This window comes from Mastacembelus armatus, chromosome 4 (assembly GCF_900324485.2).
Source record: "Mastacembelus armatus chromosome 4, fMasArm1.2, whole genome shotgun sequence".
Classification (NCBI taxonomy): domain Eukaryota; kingdom Metazoa; phylum Chordata; class Actinopteri; order Synbranchiformes; family Mastacembelidae; genus Mastacembelus; species Mastacembelus armatus.
The window spans coordinates 6,921,638-6,937,529 of record NC_046636.1 but is presented as its reverse complement, the minus strand read 5'-3'; the positions used below and the strand labels follow the sequence as shown (position 1 = coordinate 6,937,529).

The 15,892-nt window shown below is 38.9% G+C and overlaps 1 protein-coding gene across 2 annotated transcripts; it reads right to left on the bottom strand.

The window, feature by feature from the left end:
* Positions 1 to 524: 524 nt before the first annotated feature.
* acsbg2 (acyl-CoA synthetase bubblegum family member 2) lies at positions 525 to 15,263 on the bottom strand. Of its 2 annotated transcripts, none has more exons than XM_026323251.1 (15): positions 15,183 to 15,263; positions 10,639 to 10,774; positions 10,155 to 10,276; positions 8,724 to 8,995; positions 7,667 to 7,755; positions 6,720 to 6,840; positions 6,512 to 6,592; positions 6,283 to 6,432; positions 5,650 to 5,826; positions 4,932 to 5,113; positions 4,546 to 4,788; positions 4,195 to 4,412; positions 3,893 to 4,032; positions 2,515 to 2,761; positions 525 to 2,251 (listed from the first exon to the last, which is right to left on the bottom strand). In XM_026323251.1, exons 2-15 carry the CDS (start codon positions 10,731 to 10,733, stop codon positions 2,133 to 2,135), a joined length of 2,256 nt encoding a protein of 751 aa, XP_026179036.1. In that variant the 5' UTR covers positions 10,734 to 10,774; positions 15,183 to 15,263; the 3' UTR covers positions 525 to 2,132. The 2 variants fall into 2 exon arrangements, with proteins under 2 accessions (XP_026179036.1, XP_026179035.1); XM_026323250.1 differs by lacking the exon at positions 15,183 to 15,263 and adding an exon at positions 14,184 to 14,333.
* Positions 15,264 to 15,892: the final 629 nt, after the last annotated feature.

Here is a 15,892-nt window from a genome sequence, read left to right as displayed (position 1 = left end):
GTGAAACTTGAATCTAAACACAAGTATGAAAAGTCCTGCCAATTAAAATGTTTTTAAATAAGTTATTTTTATTGCTTTTAGTGTCAGTTTACATTGTACAGATGCAGGGAAAGACAATAACTAAGAACTGTTGCTCCTGTACTTAAGTGGAATTTTACTCCCTACTGAGTTGTACTCCACAAAAGGACTATTGTACTTTTTACTGTACTTCATTTGACACATTTCATATGGCAAAATGCAGCTATTATAGCAATGTGATTCCAGCATATAAGAATGCTGAAAATCATTTAGGATTAGCTGCTTACATTAATTTTCATCTTGCACAACAATGTATCAATAATAATCTATTATGTTTCGTTGAAAGATGTTATTCTGCATAGTCAGTACATGTATTAATGCTGTGCATTCAGATTGAATTCACTTTATACTGTTTGACTCTTTCTTTCCCCATTGTGCAGATGTTTGTTTTGATTATAATGTGTATATGTTTAAATGTCATTCTCTGCATGCATGTGTACATTTAACCCGTTTTTTTTTTTTTTTTTTTGCTTTGACATTAAATATCAGGTTAGTTACAGACATTAAAATGAAGCAAGAGCTCCAGACATCAAATCTATCAACTTTTATTTCTTAATGGGTTACACATTCACGTTTTGATAGACAGAAACAGGCCTGCTTTGCTTTTCTATGACAGCAGCATGCATATTTCCACTTTTCTGTCTCTTCTCCATTTTTAACAAAAATGATCACTTCAGGGTCAGGTAAATACAGTTTTCTGTCTGGGGCCTTGTCGGCTACACACTTGCACAATAATAGTTAATTTGCACACTTGCTATTAAATACTAAATATTGTAATTAAACCATTAGGTAGAATTGATGTGAGTCTACTGGTACTTTTCAAATGCCAACATTTATGTTACAGGTTTTTAAAACTGTTTCCCAGACACACTGATTCACCGTCATTTCCTTATTAAACCTTATACACACCTCATATACCTGCTTTCATACCCTGGACTTCAGTTACTTTGAGTACAAACTGATCTTCATTTAAAACCATCAGAGTGCAACAAATGTCTAGAATATGCCTATATATAATTACTTCATATACATTAACCAACTCTGTGCAGTTCAATGCTCTTTTTTCAAGCTGTTTCAAATGTCTTAAAGGGACTAAAGACACAGTCACTGTATAGAGCATGACAGCAGATTAATAACTGAATCCAGCTGATGTTTTTGCCTTTTTCCAAAAGCCTTTAACCTTAATTTATATACATTTTCCCTTTTCAGTTACAGTTGTCCATGTATCTGAATTATCCAATTAGAGAAAAAAAAAGAAGTAATGAACAAGTGAAGAGAAGCTGATGTAGACAAGATATTTACAATAGTCCATAAAATCACTGTGGCTCTACACATGGTTGGTTAGAAAACAGTTCAACAGGACCAAGCAGGTGTAGGCTGTAATGAGCTGGTACATGTGACTTCACAATAAAAAGAAGAAAAATATATGGCTTAATGACACTTTTTTTACAGTATGAAAAACACAATTTGGATGTGTAGCTATCAGAATTCACTTCCTGTCTACTGCTGTGTCTACAGCTGCATCTACCTTTGTTTTTTTTGTTTTTTTGTTTTTTTTTTTTGAACACCCGTACGAAATTATTTTCCTAAAATCCAGGCTGATAAAGACAAGAAAAATTCCAAATACATGTAAAAGGCCGTAAACATTTGATATGATTGCTGAAGTCTGTTTTAGAAATGGTTCTTCAAGGTTCATTTGCCTCAAACTTTGGTAAACTTAAGATATAAGTATGTTCAAAAATACAAAATCCTCTTAAGCTTGTTCTTTGTTTCTCTCCATTTCAAGTTTTAAAGTCTTCTTCAGACATTAGTGGTCCTCTCACTAATGCAAATAAATAGTTGTCAACTCACTAAATCTTCAAAAATCAAAGCTTATTTTACAATGGCTTTTTATACAACACCAAAAAAATGTAAACCAAGACAGAACAACCACAACTTAAGGCAATCAGAACATTTATACACAAGAAATAATGGCAACAGGTAGGGGGTGTATGAATGAGGTGGATCGTATCTGCATGTTAACTCTGGTTGTACCTGCAGGTGGAGAAGCAGATTTATTTAGGAGGCAGCGGGTTGTCAGGAGTCGTTGGAGTCGGCAGCTCCTTATAAAAGTTCTCGATCTGCTCCCTGTACATCTTCAGCACCACTGGACGCTTCAGCTTCATGGTAGGACCTGTAAAACAAAGAATTCATTGTTTTTGGCTTCACAATATACTGTTGCTATTGTTGTATCTGTGCCATTAGCTCAGCTGCCGTTTAAGCTTTAAAATGAGAACAGTTGGATAAGTCCTGTCACAAACTAAAGTGGCCATAAAGGGAATCCCAAGCATTTGCATCTCCATCCTGTGGCCATTGTAAGTTTAAGATGTACACAACAAATGGCCTGTGAAATAAGAATCCTGCATCCAGCAAACCCTGTGTTCCCCTCCTACTCACCCAGTTCTCCTCCATTAATGGAGAAATCCTGGTCCAGAACAATCCACTTCTGTATGCGCTGAGCATTGGAGGTTGCCTTCTCGTTGACTCGGTTGATTCCCTCCTGGATTGCGGCGTGGATCACCCGGTCTCTGCCGCCTGCGATCTCGGAGACACGTGTGGCTTTGCTGCCGAGCTTCCTGCAAAACTCAAGTGCTTCTGGTGTCAGCTCGTCCTCTGGAATGCCGGAATTTGTATTTACCTGGCACTGCAGAGAAAAATGGATTTGAAAGATTTTATTTTTTATTGCCTGATGTTATGTGTGTGTTTAGATATTGCAGTACCATCTGACTGCAGTTTTCCAAAAGTCCACCAGATGGCAGTCTAAAATCAATTGTGTAAGAAACCAGTGCTTTGCTATTTACTGTGAATACTAGTCTGTATTATCAGCTATAAGGTGCAAGGGTTTAGAGACAGTGGCACTGAGAAAAAACAGGAGGCAGAGCTGAAGATGAGGTTCTCTCTGGGAGTGACGAGGATGGATAGGATCAGGAATGAGTACATCAGAGGGACACTGATGTACTCATTCCTGAGGTTTTGGTTAGATGTTTTGGAGAAAAAGTTGGTTATCCAATTGAGATTGAGATGATTTGGACATGTTCAGAGGGGGGACAGTGAATACATTGGTAAAAGGATGCTGAGGTTAGAGCTGGAGGCAGATGATTCGCTGTGGCAACCCCTGAAGGGAACAGCCGGAAGGGAAAGAAGAAGAAGAAGGTGCAAGGGCTCTTAGATAAAAACATAATCTGATCTGTGCATGCCTCAGTGCAAGTCATGTTTTGAAATTCAAGTGTCAGATATGTTTGTTTCCAACAAGTGACAGCAGATATACTTTCCTGTTTAACTTTTCCTTTATCAGCTTTTCTACAGGCTCACAATGATAGTGGTGTGATATAACTAAGTACATTTACTCACAAATGCTGTGTACATCTGCTAAAATCCACTATTGTGATGGCAATAAGGCATAAAAGCGCATTGAGTGCTCAACTGCCAGAAACTAGGTTTACCAACTACTACACATTTCATGGTTCCACCTTTTTAAAAATGAGAATTTGGCGCCTCTTGTTTTTGATCAGTGAGCTGGATCATTTTTACCACATACATTTTTACCCGTTTCTGACTGCTAATTGGACAAAGGCATTATGGGTACTATGACAGCCTTTTTCTTTGTTCTTCCTGTCCTTTTAAAGACCAAACAAGTGCTACTGTTACCAGTAGAAGTACAGGATTTGTACATTTCAACACTACTCTGATGCCCTCCACTTAATATGATTTAAGCTGTCAAACAAAAGCATGCATGTTTTGATCAGGTCAAAGTCTGTTTGCGCAGCAAGTGTACCTTAATGGTAAGCAGCATAGAAAGAAATTTCCTCTTGTCTCCAATCAGCATGGCGTTGCTAATCAGTGGCACAGCCTCTTTCACTGCATCCTCAATAGGAACCGGAGGGATGTTCTCTCCTCCTGCTGTGATGATCAGCTCTGAGAAGGTTAAGGAACGGAACTTTAATTAAAAAGTCACTAGATTCATAATCATGAAAAAGGAGAAAGAACCTATATTTTTCAAATGGTGCAAAGAGAATCTATGTCATAGATCTAGTACAAAATACATGCATGCAATGTGACCCTAGAAGGAATATGTACCTTTAATTCGTCCAGTGATGTAGAGGAATCCATTCTGGTCGTGTTTACCCAAGTCACCTGAGTGCAGCCAGCCTTCTGCATCGAGAGCCTCATCTGTTTTTTCGGGCATGTTGAGGTAACCCATGAAGACGTGGCGCCCCCAGAAGCAGATTTCACCATTTCCCTCCTCATCTGGGTTGTGCAGCTTTGTCTTGCACCCTGGAATCTCTTTGCCACAACTGTAGGACAGAACAGTTTTTCAAATCACCATTTTGAAGCATGTGCTTTGAATTTGTTCTTATTTACCAATGTGAAGAGATTCTGTCTTATTAGATTGATATAAGGAGGAAGAAAAAAAAAAAAAAAAAAAACCTGGTGAGTTTGAAGGCATCAGGGAGGGAGATGGTGTGAGGTCCGGTGTTCTCGCTCATGCCGTACAGCTCGTACAGAGGAATATCCAGGCTGAGGAAAAACTCCAGTGTGTCTTTGGTGATGGGAGCAGCGCCTGTGTAGCACTTGCTGCAGCGGTCCAGGCCCAGTGCCTTGCGCACCTTTTTGAACACAAGTTTTTTGGCTATGTGATAGCTTAATGGTGTGCGGCCAGCTGCTCCGTTTCTGGAGGGAAACACCAAAAAATAAATTAATTTAAAAGAATGAATGAATGAAAATAGTCTTTTATTTAAGAAAAAAAAAACCCTACAAACTAAGGCATAGTGACTCTTCACCTGTCTAAAGAAAGCTTAAATTTTATAACGTACTGGTTCATCTTGGTCAGATTAGTCTGCCGGCCGACGTCTTTGGCCCAGGCAGCCACTTTCCTCCGCACAGTTGACGACTTTGCTCCGACAGATTTCATCTTCTCCTGCATTTTCTCCCAGACCCGTGGGACGCCCAAAAAGGCTGTGGGACGCACTTCCTTTAAGGTGTTTACCAGAGAGCCCTGTCAACGCAAGTTTAAACACTATTACCACAATTGTTATTGTCTGCCATTGTTTTATGCACAGCTGAAATGAAGATGAATGAATTGGCTTCTAAAAATGTTTTGAAAAATCCAAAAGAGTATTTTCTGTTTGTGTAATAAAGTCACATGCAATGCTTTTAAGATACTTCAACTTTTACCGGAACAATTTGTTAATGTGCCTCTCCTTTTTACAGTGCACAGCTGTGTGTATGGGTGATTTGGTGGTGGAAGAGGACCTAAGGAATATGGACTACTGAGGGGTTGTAGTGCAATATACCAGGTATGGTTCCACCACAGATGAAAATCTTAATTCCCCTGGAAAGATGCATTATGGAAGATGCATGATTAACAGATGTTCAAGAGTCAGATAACGTTGTGATGATGGGCTGATTCATTAACTGTAATATTCATACTAATGCCAAATTATTTTATTTATAGCACTATTCATAGATACATTTATGAATCCACATTAGTGTTTTCTCACCATGTACAGTATAAACACAAACATATGTCACCTTAAGTGCATCTGGCTGAGCAAAGTAGGTTGCCCCTCCGACCTTCATGGCGAGCCAAATGTCGACCATCTGGGCGGCGATGTGGCTGAGTGGCAGATAGCTGACCACTGACTCCTGAGCCTCAGTGGCGTTTGTCAGACGTATGTGATTGTTGGTGGAAAGTGCGGTCCATGTTATCTGAGGGAAGGAAGAAGAAAGCAGTTAATGATGCATCCTGATGGTTTTATGTACAAGAGGTCACATGGAAACATGTTTTTACAAGACGGATAAAGGTGAATGTGTGGTCACTGTGCTTTTATGAGTTTATATCTGAGCTTTGGTTAAAAAAAAAAAAGTGCATCAATATGCACATTAAGATTGTGGTGGAAGCTTTCAGACCCCTTACTTTGTTACTTTGGTATTATATGAGTTATACTGCTACAAGTAAAAGTCCAACATTCAAAAGTCCTACTAAAATAACTTTTGTAATGGACAGAGTACTAAAGGTGGAGTCATTTTAATTCTTGTGTAAGAAGCAGTGCAATAACTTGATCTTTGCCATCTCACTCTTTTTTTCTTTTTTTTTAACCCTGCTCTCCTGTTGTCAGTCGTGTGATGCTTCAGTATTCTCAGAGCTTGGCTCATGTAACTTACATTGTCATGGCTTAGCATGACTCCTTTGGGCTGGCCTGTGGTCCCTGAGGTGTAGATGAGTGTGCAGCATTGGTTTGGTTTCTGGCTGGAGATAACTGCTTCAAGTGGAGCATCAGGCTCATTACGTCCAAGCTCCATAAACTCTTCCCACTGCAACACACAAACAGGCTCACTTACATGATTCTTAAACATTTTTCACATTTCTCATAAATATACAGAATTTACTTACAGTGTACAGATTTGGTCTCTTCTCTTTTAATGCGTCTTTATATTGGATAATGGCTTTCAAGTGTGGAAGCTTGTCTTCGACCTGTGGACAAACAATACATTCTTTCTCTTTTCTGGCCTTCATCATGTCTCTGAGCAGAAAACATTTGGGTGTATCATCAATTTCTAGTTGTTCAAAGTATTTAAATGCAGTTTGACTCTGAACACACCTGAAGGATTTTCTGCAGCTGTTTGTGGTTCTCCACCACAATGATATTGGCCTTGCAGTTTTCTGCTACATACTGGCATGCCTCAGGAGAGTTGGTGGTGTAGATGCCCACAGCAAACCCACTGTAACAAACAAAGGACAGTCAGACGTAGTAGTTTCTTTCTCATCTGCTGATACAAAGACTCAGTTGATGCTCTTCCCTTATACTATTGTGGGAGGCCTTGCTGTAAAATGGTACGTCAGTGTAGTACTTGAGTAGTATAGTATTCACTGTGGCAGTCCATCAACTTCACTTTTAGCACAGTGATGTGATTTATCTATCAAGATTTCTTAGCCTACGTGTTGAACTGGATGGCTCCTGCATCATATTTTCACAGATTGCAACATCTGGGTATGGTAGATGTGCACACTCACTGGGCTGCGTGTAGAAACCTGTCATGGGTATGTGAAGCATGTACAAGAGATTCTAAAAGAATTTGTGGCATTCATCAATTTTCTTGTATTTCTCTTAGTTACAAATGAAATAAGAGGTCGAGGTCTTAATGGGGAAAACATGAAGTTAATTATAATACCAAAACTATTTGATTAAAAATATATATATATATATATATATAACATCATGAGAAAGTGTGTCCAAACTTTTGACTGGTACTGTATGTATGTGTTTTTATATATATAAATTCAGAGCATGTCTCTTTTGACTGACAGTTTCCTGCAAACAGAACAGATAGACTTATGGTAATTTTAGATGCTACTGATCAAATATCTCCAACATGCACCTCTTTATGAACAGAAATGAGAAACCTCAGGAAAAAAAAGAAAATTTAGGACCATTCTACACGTTATATACATAACACAGAACTGGAAATGAAAACCTGAGTAAGGAAACATTGAACTTGTCACTGACAATTACATTAATTTACAAATTCAGACTAAGCTTAAACTCACCCTGCCAAAATGGCACCAATGTCAGCAATGAACCACTCAGCAGAGTTGAAGCCCAGTATACCAACACCATGGAAGCGCTGCAAACCAAGCTGCCAAAACACAAAAGATTTAAGTGTGTGTATATATAAACTAACATATAGTTATATAATTTAGAACTAAGAGCCTAATAAGCAAATCCAGTTTGGGCTTTAGTTTTCTATTTCACCAGGACAATGTTGGTAGGATTAAATAATTTTAGCCTTCATTTGACAGACTGGCCAGTGACATGAAACAATGCTCTATACAAACTGTTGCAGTTCAGTTCACGTTGCATGTTTTTCCTGGTGAACTTCCATGACACCACTTCTCTTGTTTACGATTCATAATCAGTTCAGAAAAATAGTGGAAACATTACTGTGAAGCTTTTGCAACAATAAATGTTTTATAATGAAACTTTAAGCTTTTCTCTTTATTTTTCCTCACCTTATGACACTCATTTAAAGTATTTTATACATAGACTGAAATCTGTCTAAATTCATATTAAAATAATCTTTACAGCTGCTAATTTGCTCTGGGTGTATAAATATGTTTTTACATGTGTGTGAACGAGAGAGAGACCCTTTCTTCCTGTGTGGCATTTCAGAACAAACAAATATGCTCTGTCCTGAATGAACAGAGGTCTGCGCTGCGCTGCCACGCCCTCTGGCTGACATTTTAACCCACCACCTCCATGCTGTGCTGTGTGTTGTGTAGTCTGACTTGGAATAAAATCAAATGCACTAACACAAGAAATTTAAAACAGCGACAACAGAAGTTGTTTAAATCTAAACTTAAAATCTCAGTCCTCTACATAGAGAACTATATACAGGGTTGGATAAAAAAAACAAGTAAAGAGCATCCATTTTCCTTTTACTTCACTCTTGATGTTGTAGAATAGAGAAGTTTCATATATGCTAATATGATCCTACTGTGATGATTTAATGAAGATGTTAACTGAGCAACACTATGCCAAAGTTGTCCAGGCTTGAATCTGCAAATCTTGAAACTGGATATATTAATTTGTAAGAAAAGAACCTACCTTAAGGAAGCTCTTAGCAGCAGTGCAGCAGGCTTTGTAATAGTCTTTGTAATTCAGGCTCCTCTGCTGATCGCCTTCCTTCCAGCTTAAAGCTGTGAAGTTGCCAAAACGCTCCACAGCTGAGGTGAACATCTGGTTGACAGTCAAGGGTGTCTCAGCAGCCACGCCAGACTCCCCAATCCTCAGTTTGACCTCTCCATCTCTCTGTGATGTCCGCAGGCCGGGCTCTGCTGCTGCCAGCACCGAAAGGGAGGTTGGGCGCTGGGCATTCACTGAAAGAGGAGATCAGAGAACTGAGCAAAGGTTTGTCAAGAGCTTTTCAATAAAGAGTATTTTCACCTCTGTCATATAATATATATGATCTCCTTTTGAAACAAAGATTTATTTTAAACTCCTAACTCTGGCCACTGGTTTTATCAGTTATCACTTCACATGAATTAAATGCTGAGACTTCAGAAACATGAGCAATTTGGCGATAACAACTGGCATAAACAAAATGTCTGTGTAATTCAAGCTTATCTGGAAAACAAAAGCAAACAGTACAAGTACTACCTCAGTGGTACATGATAAACAACATAGTTTTTTCACTTTTGGCTTTATGTGTAAATAAAGTCTTAAACTATTCTGGTTAAAAAGTTTCTGGAGCCAGTGGTCAGAGCTACAAGAATAAAAGTTGTAATCAGCAATAGATGTCTTTTAGGAGGAGGAAGAGGGAAGGTGTGTTGTGACAATCGGAAAGAAGCATGTCACTGACCCAGCAGCCAGCAGGATGTTTATACTGTACTGTGGTGTCAAACTGAGTAAAGTTGTATTTATAGCCAAATGCAAACGGCTTCTCATCAGTACAGAGAGCAGTTCAGATAACACCATGGTTAATCATTTATCATGGAAAACAGCATGGTGATATTTCATTTTAATTATATTTAACCCAATACGTTAACACTTAAACAGAGACGATCATGCTTATATATTCTTATGAAGCTAAAGTTGGAAAAACAAAATCTAAATGCTCCTGTAAGTAATCAACCTTTTGTCATAGTCTGAAATTGGCTTTTCATAACACTGACGAATGTCATGGCAGAAGTACATGTAGCAGGATTTTTCCTGCAGTCACTTAAGCGGGAAGGAACGTCAAAGTGGGATCTGAGATCAGGAAAGGGGACGTTAGGTTTGTTCTGCCAAAGAATGTGCAGTTCGTACACTTCTGCTCAGCGTGCTTCCTCAGGAAAAACGTTCAGAGATAACACATTCACTAAAGCTGAGGTCAGTGACTACGACCAATGCTGTGACTAAGAATATAGCACAAGTATATTTGTATATTGCTTATCAAACTACTTTTATGTGGCAGTAGCACCATAACAAATGTTAGTTTGTAGGGAAGGACAACCAGAGAAAGCACACTGAACCTGGTGGTTTTACATCAGCCCTCACCTGTTTGTGTGCTGAAGGTCTGATCAGCAGAGACTTCTGTAGTCTTGGTGCTACTGGTGACTCCATTATGGGCACCAATCTCCCCTTCCCTTTCCCCTGCACACTCTTCCTCTGAAGACTCGCTATGAAAAGGAAAAGAAACACAACGTCACTTAACAGATGACTGCATCTCAGAAGTGAGTGAGTTCAGTGCCATGTCCTAGGTGTAGTTACCAGAGGCAGAAGCCCAAGCATATATGAGTCACAAGGGGGAACCCCATGACTCTCAGGACTCTGTTAAACTTACCACCATTGTTGTTGTCCTGATAGCAAATATTATGGCCTTAACTGTCTAGCTTCATATTAATGGTTTTAAAATAAAGTTTATATTATTACAATGTTGATGAAAACACCCTTTTAACACCACAGATTCAGCCTCTAGCACCCAGGTCGGGAACTGGAGCTCTGGAGATGGTGGTGTTTTGATGTGTTTGTGTGAACATACTTCGCCGAATCCACGATGACGTCATCAAGGGAGGCTGCGTTATCTCCTGCACTACAGGATGATCCCAGGATGTCACTCGCTCTGGGATGCGCCATCACCTCAGCTTCAGACACGGTGGTAGGTTCACACACGGTCACTGAACGAGAGGAGCGACAGGGCTTGTTAGCTGTATCTTTTTTTTAACAACATCCACAGTAAAGAAAGACACAAGGGTAAAACATGAGGGTAAAAATAGTCTCAATTTATATTTCCAATGCTATTCATATTTACCACTATTACTACATTTAAAGAATCATGTCTCTTAAATGTTTAAGTATAAGTGTTTGATTGCATTCAGTTGGACTGATATATACTATAACTGAAACTGAACTGAAATCACAAGCCTGATTTGTGAAGGTGCCTTAAGACTGTAAAAAGCAAAACAGGATTGCAGCCCTGGTCTAATTGCGAGTCAGTGAGTAACACCAGCATATGACATCCAGGGGCTTGTAGTGCTCAAGACCAACACCTGTGTGTTGCTGGCCTCAGGTCACAGTGCTTTTTTTAGTGCCAGTAGTTTAGGGTTACGTTGAAATCCACCCCCATTTCTGGCTCTCGTGCCAGTTCCAGTGTAAATTTAGTTCTTTAAATATTTGATCAAAACGTAAGTGACTAAATATTGATGGCACGTGGTGCTGGGCCTCTGAATGAATACAACCGTAACGTGTACAAACACATAACGTGCTGACAGGAAATCTCTCGATAGGACCACTGTGTTTAGCTACAACTCACTTATTACTGGTCTTTTACAGCTTTCAACATATATTATCTCTGCAGTGACTGCTGTGTTGCCAAACTGTGGTTGCATGGAAACAGTGTAGGAAGCCTTGCTATTAATATGGAAAGTGTTGTCTATAGATAATACTGTTTTTCAAAGAGTAAACAAATCACCTTTTAAAAACATTTCCATTTCTCTCCTGTTTCAAAATCCAACAAGAGTCATTTAGATTAAAATAACATCTGATTTATAAAACCAAATTTATAGCAAAAACATAAAGCCAAGTTAGGATACCAGGGTACATTGAAAAGATCACCTGTTTTACTCTCACCTCTCAATCATCCTGCTTCATTTCAGCTAGTTTTTAAAGATCAGTACAGTTTTATAAATTTGACATTACCTCATCACAGGACCCATGTCAAAGCCTCCTAAACAATAAACCACCACTCGACCTCCGTCAAACCCACACCTCCATGATGCGTCCTTGCTCTCAATTAGGTGGCTGTTATTGCCTTTGGCAGATCACAGGTCTGAACTGTTTATTTAAGGGGGTTGAAAACACATACCAGTGGATTCGTCTGCCCATTGTGGCAGCAGCCTATCATGATTCGCCTGTCAGGGACAATTGGGCTTGGGCAAGTGGAAAGAAACAGGCTCCAGGGAGGTCAGAGAGCAGAAACAAAAATATTTTTTTTCCAACCAGAATTGCCAATATAAAATGATAGAGTTAAATGGAATCTTCCAAGTGTGAATTGTATGTCAAAATGAATACAATTGCAAGCCTGAAACTCTGGACTCTTAAGAATCAGCATCAGTCACCTTTAAGAAGGACCATCAATCATCATTACTGGTAAAAGAAAATCATTTTTACTTTGGACATTGTTTTGAGCAGCCAGCCAGCTAACCCAAGACTTAAGCCTGTAAATGATTCCTGCAGAGGCCTGAAGGTCTTTCCGCTAAAGGAGATAAATGACAGTGTTCTTACTGCTGCTCACATGCAAAATAACACACCCAAAGTTTTAAGTTTTTTTTTTTTTTCTTCCTTGCAATGCAGCTGCAGAATTTCTGAGAACACGACTGTTGATGATGTAGGATTTTGAGCTGTTAAAGTGGGCCAAGCTGCATGTGGAGGCCAGCAGATGTTGGATGAACTGGGTTGTGATGGGGTAGACATTTAAAAAAAAAAAAAAATCTCCCTCTCTCTATTTAGGCTTTGGTTGAACCATTGATTTGGTTCGGAGATGGAAAAGGATGGGAAGCTGATCCCATAAAAGCTGGGAGTCACTTATACCTTCCAAATCTGGATGAACTTAACTTTAGACAGTAGACTGGAAACCCTAAGGGTACTTCCTGTTTTCTTATTGCCACATGAGCCCATCATGTCTAGATCATGATTAAAGGCTTCTAATTTTTTAAAATTGCTTACATCACCATCATTGGTTATCATGTGTTAGTGTGTTAGTCATCCACACCTTCGAATGTATTTCTTTTTTCAAGAGAAACTCCAAAACAAAGATGGGTTTATTTTTATTATGAAAACCAGCAAAGCTTCTGTTTTTAGAAGCTGGAACTAGAGAATACTTGGCATTTTTTTCCACTCTTCCTGCATCATCAACACAGCTGATTAGTTTGTCGATCAAATGAATGACTTATTTCAGCTCTACCTGAGAACACGTCTTTGATGTGCCTGGTTTTGTAAAGTTTGCTTGTCATGGACACATCAGTGCCCAGGATCTACTGTCTGTGTGGACATCTCTAAATCTATCATACAAATCAGGCGAGGGTTATGCATAGCAGCAGATGCTGCATTCAGGGAAGGGGAAAAAAACAAAACAAAACGCAGCAACACTCGGGAAGAAAACACCAAATGTCTATTCTACGTAAAGAAAATAAAAATGATCATAACCACAGCCTCAACCAAAAATGAGTGTGCCCCACGCCAGACAAGGGTCTCTCTTCGACACAATACCACCATGCGTACAAAACACAGAACCCCACCCCTCCCATTTAGTTCCTCTCAATGTTCTCGTGATTTTTTTTTTTTTTTTTTTTTTTGAAACAAGACAATAGCCAGCTCCACTTGACAGTCTCAAGCCTTAATGATGCTGCACTAACAAGACTGACAAACACTGCATTTTTCTTTTTAATCAATCGCTTCATGAACCGTGTCCACCGCCAGCTGCTGTCTCTGAACAGCACCCTCCGAGCTAGTTTACGACTGGGCGTAATCCTCAGCATCCTCGTTATGCAGCTGCCATGCCAGAATTACCATTTTTGCCCCAATTACAAACATTTTTTAGCCTGTTTAATTAAGAAAAAAAACACGTATAAACGCTTTAAAGACACCCTGTTAACATTAGTCATTCATACAGATGTGCAGGCTACACCCTTTGACCAGAGACCACATGTTATCAGATGACTGATCTTTATACCAACTCCCCTGAAATAAGTTCAACAAATACATATGTGTCATATCGCAGCTGTGTCTGTTATTATAAGTCTGAAAACGAGCTCGACTGATTTTCAGGACTGTAAATTGAATTGTGGGAAATGACACGATGGCACAAAACGTGACACAATAACCGACCTTAATTCATGTAAAGTCATTGGATCCAACATGAAACACGAATAGAAGCTTTACTCGGATAATTACTAATTCATAATTGTTTTTTTTTTTTTTTCACCAAAACTCATTTGGTCAAGTAACATAAAGCTGAAGTTGAGGATGAAGCGACTGTTACCTCTCAAATGGAAGAAATAAACATGCAAATTGAGTTGAAATACTCACATTGCATTGTAAATGAAGAAATTATCCGTTTTATAAAATCACAGGTTAGATCCTTTTTCCTCTTCTGTAAATGACGCTAAGTACACCAACCGCCTCCTGTGCCTACAACTTAACTAGAGAACCATTCATTCCCAAGGCTAACCGGCTCGGTTAGCCCCTCCCTACCAAAAACCCCACCCTGACTTCCTCCTTTAAACTACCCGGAGCAATCTGATTGGCTGAGACTTCTCACACCACAAGACCATCTTTCCATATAAGGTACACAAGCCAAATGAATAGGCAGGGGAAGTGATACAGGCATTGAATTTTGACAGATGCTATGAAACGAAAGCCCTTCCCCCTACAGAGATGTATCTCCCACTACAGTCAAGCACACGTTGCAGCCCCGCCGACTGAGGTTACTGTCAGACAAACGGCATGCAAAGCTTTCTCAGGCCATATTACAAATGCAGCTGTATGTGGGACATAGCTGCATGAATTTCCACTGACTGAAAGCAATCTTATGCACACTGCACACACCCACATCCTGTAACACATATGTACGTATAAACAATCATCCTGACCTTCTGGCTTCCTTAAATTTATGCCAAGTAACACATTATTTTATTCCCCATGTACAGATACTTGGTTTTATCTGACCAAACCTCTTATTCAATTTACTTTAACATAAAGCGAAGAAAAGCACAGCAAATTCTCACCCAAAGCTAGAAAAGACAATTATTTAGGATTTTTGCCTGGAAAAAAAAAACCCTCAATGACTGATTAATCAGTTATCAGAATAGTTACTGCACTATTTTGGCTAAGAACTAATTTGAATTCAGACTTGTAATGGAGTTGTTTTGACTGTACGGCATTTCCTTTACTTTAGAACAGCATCTCATACTCCACCAAGCATGTTAATATCATACAAATACTTAAAATCTAATCTATATTAAAAACATTGAAATGACCAGTGAGAAAGCATAAAGCTACTGCTGATAAAATTAATTTCTACATTACCTATAAACAGTTGCTTGCCAAACCTAACTTCATCCTTCTGAATGAAAATCAGAGCTACCAGCCCAATTATAGACAGATGGACAGAACATTCCTGTACTTCTGGTTCTTCAGAGCCACAACCTGAAATACAGGCACAGTAATGATAGAGACAGAGAGCAAACAAACAAGTGGAGGAAGAGAAACATAAATTTTAAAAAAAATTGTAAAAAAGAAAATGCATTGGTTGTACTTTTGTAAAGCAATAGAGCTAATGGAGTGAAAACTGACAATTAAACAAGATCATGACCACTTGTAAACATGTAAATATCTGTGAGGGAAGGGTGGGTGGAGATTCATAGCTATAAAGAAACAATGTTTACACTTTAAAATACAGGTTAGTCCAAATTGGAGTTAACCTATAATTCATTAAGCAACAGCAAAAAAGCGGTTGGATGACAGTCAATGAATTCCCTTTAAAGATTCCCCTAAACTCCCTCCTTCACCAAGAGCAACAAAAGAAACTAACGCTTTGCTGATACTACCTAACTGCAGGCTTTATCCTTCTAACCACACAAGAAAATAAGCACAAGTGTTTTGCCATCATATTATCTGTATATACTATAATAAGTTACTTCCATCAAAAAAAAAATCACATACACTTCAGTATGTAGGTAAAAATGTCTGTATATGTCATTTGTAAGGATATTGTCATGACCCTGTCCTTATTTTCA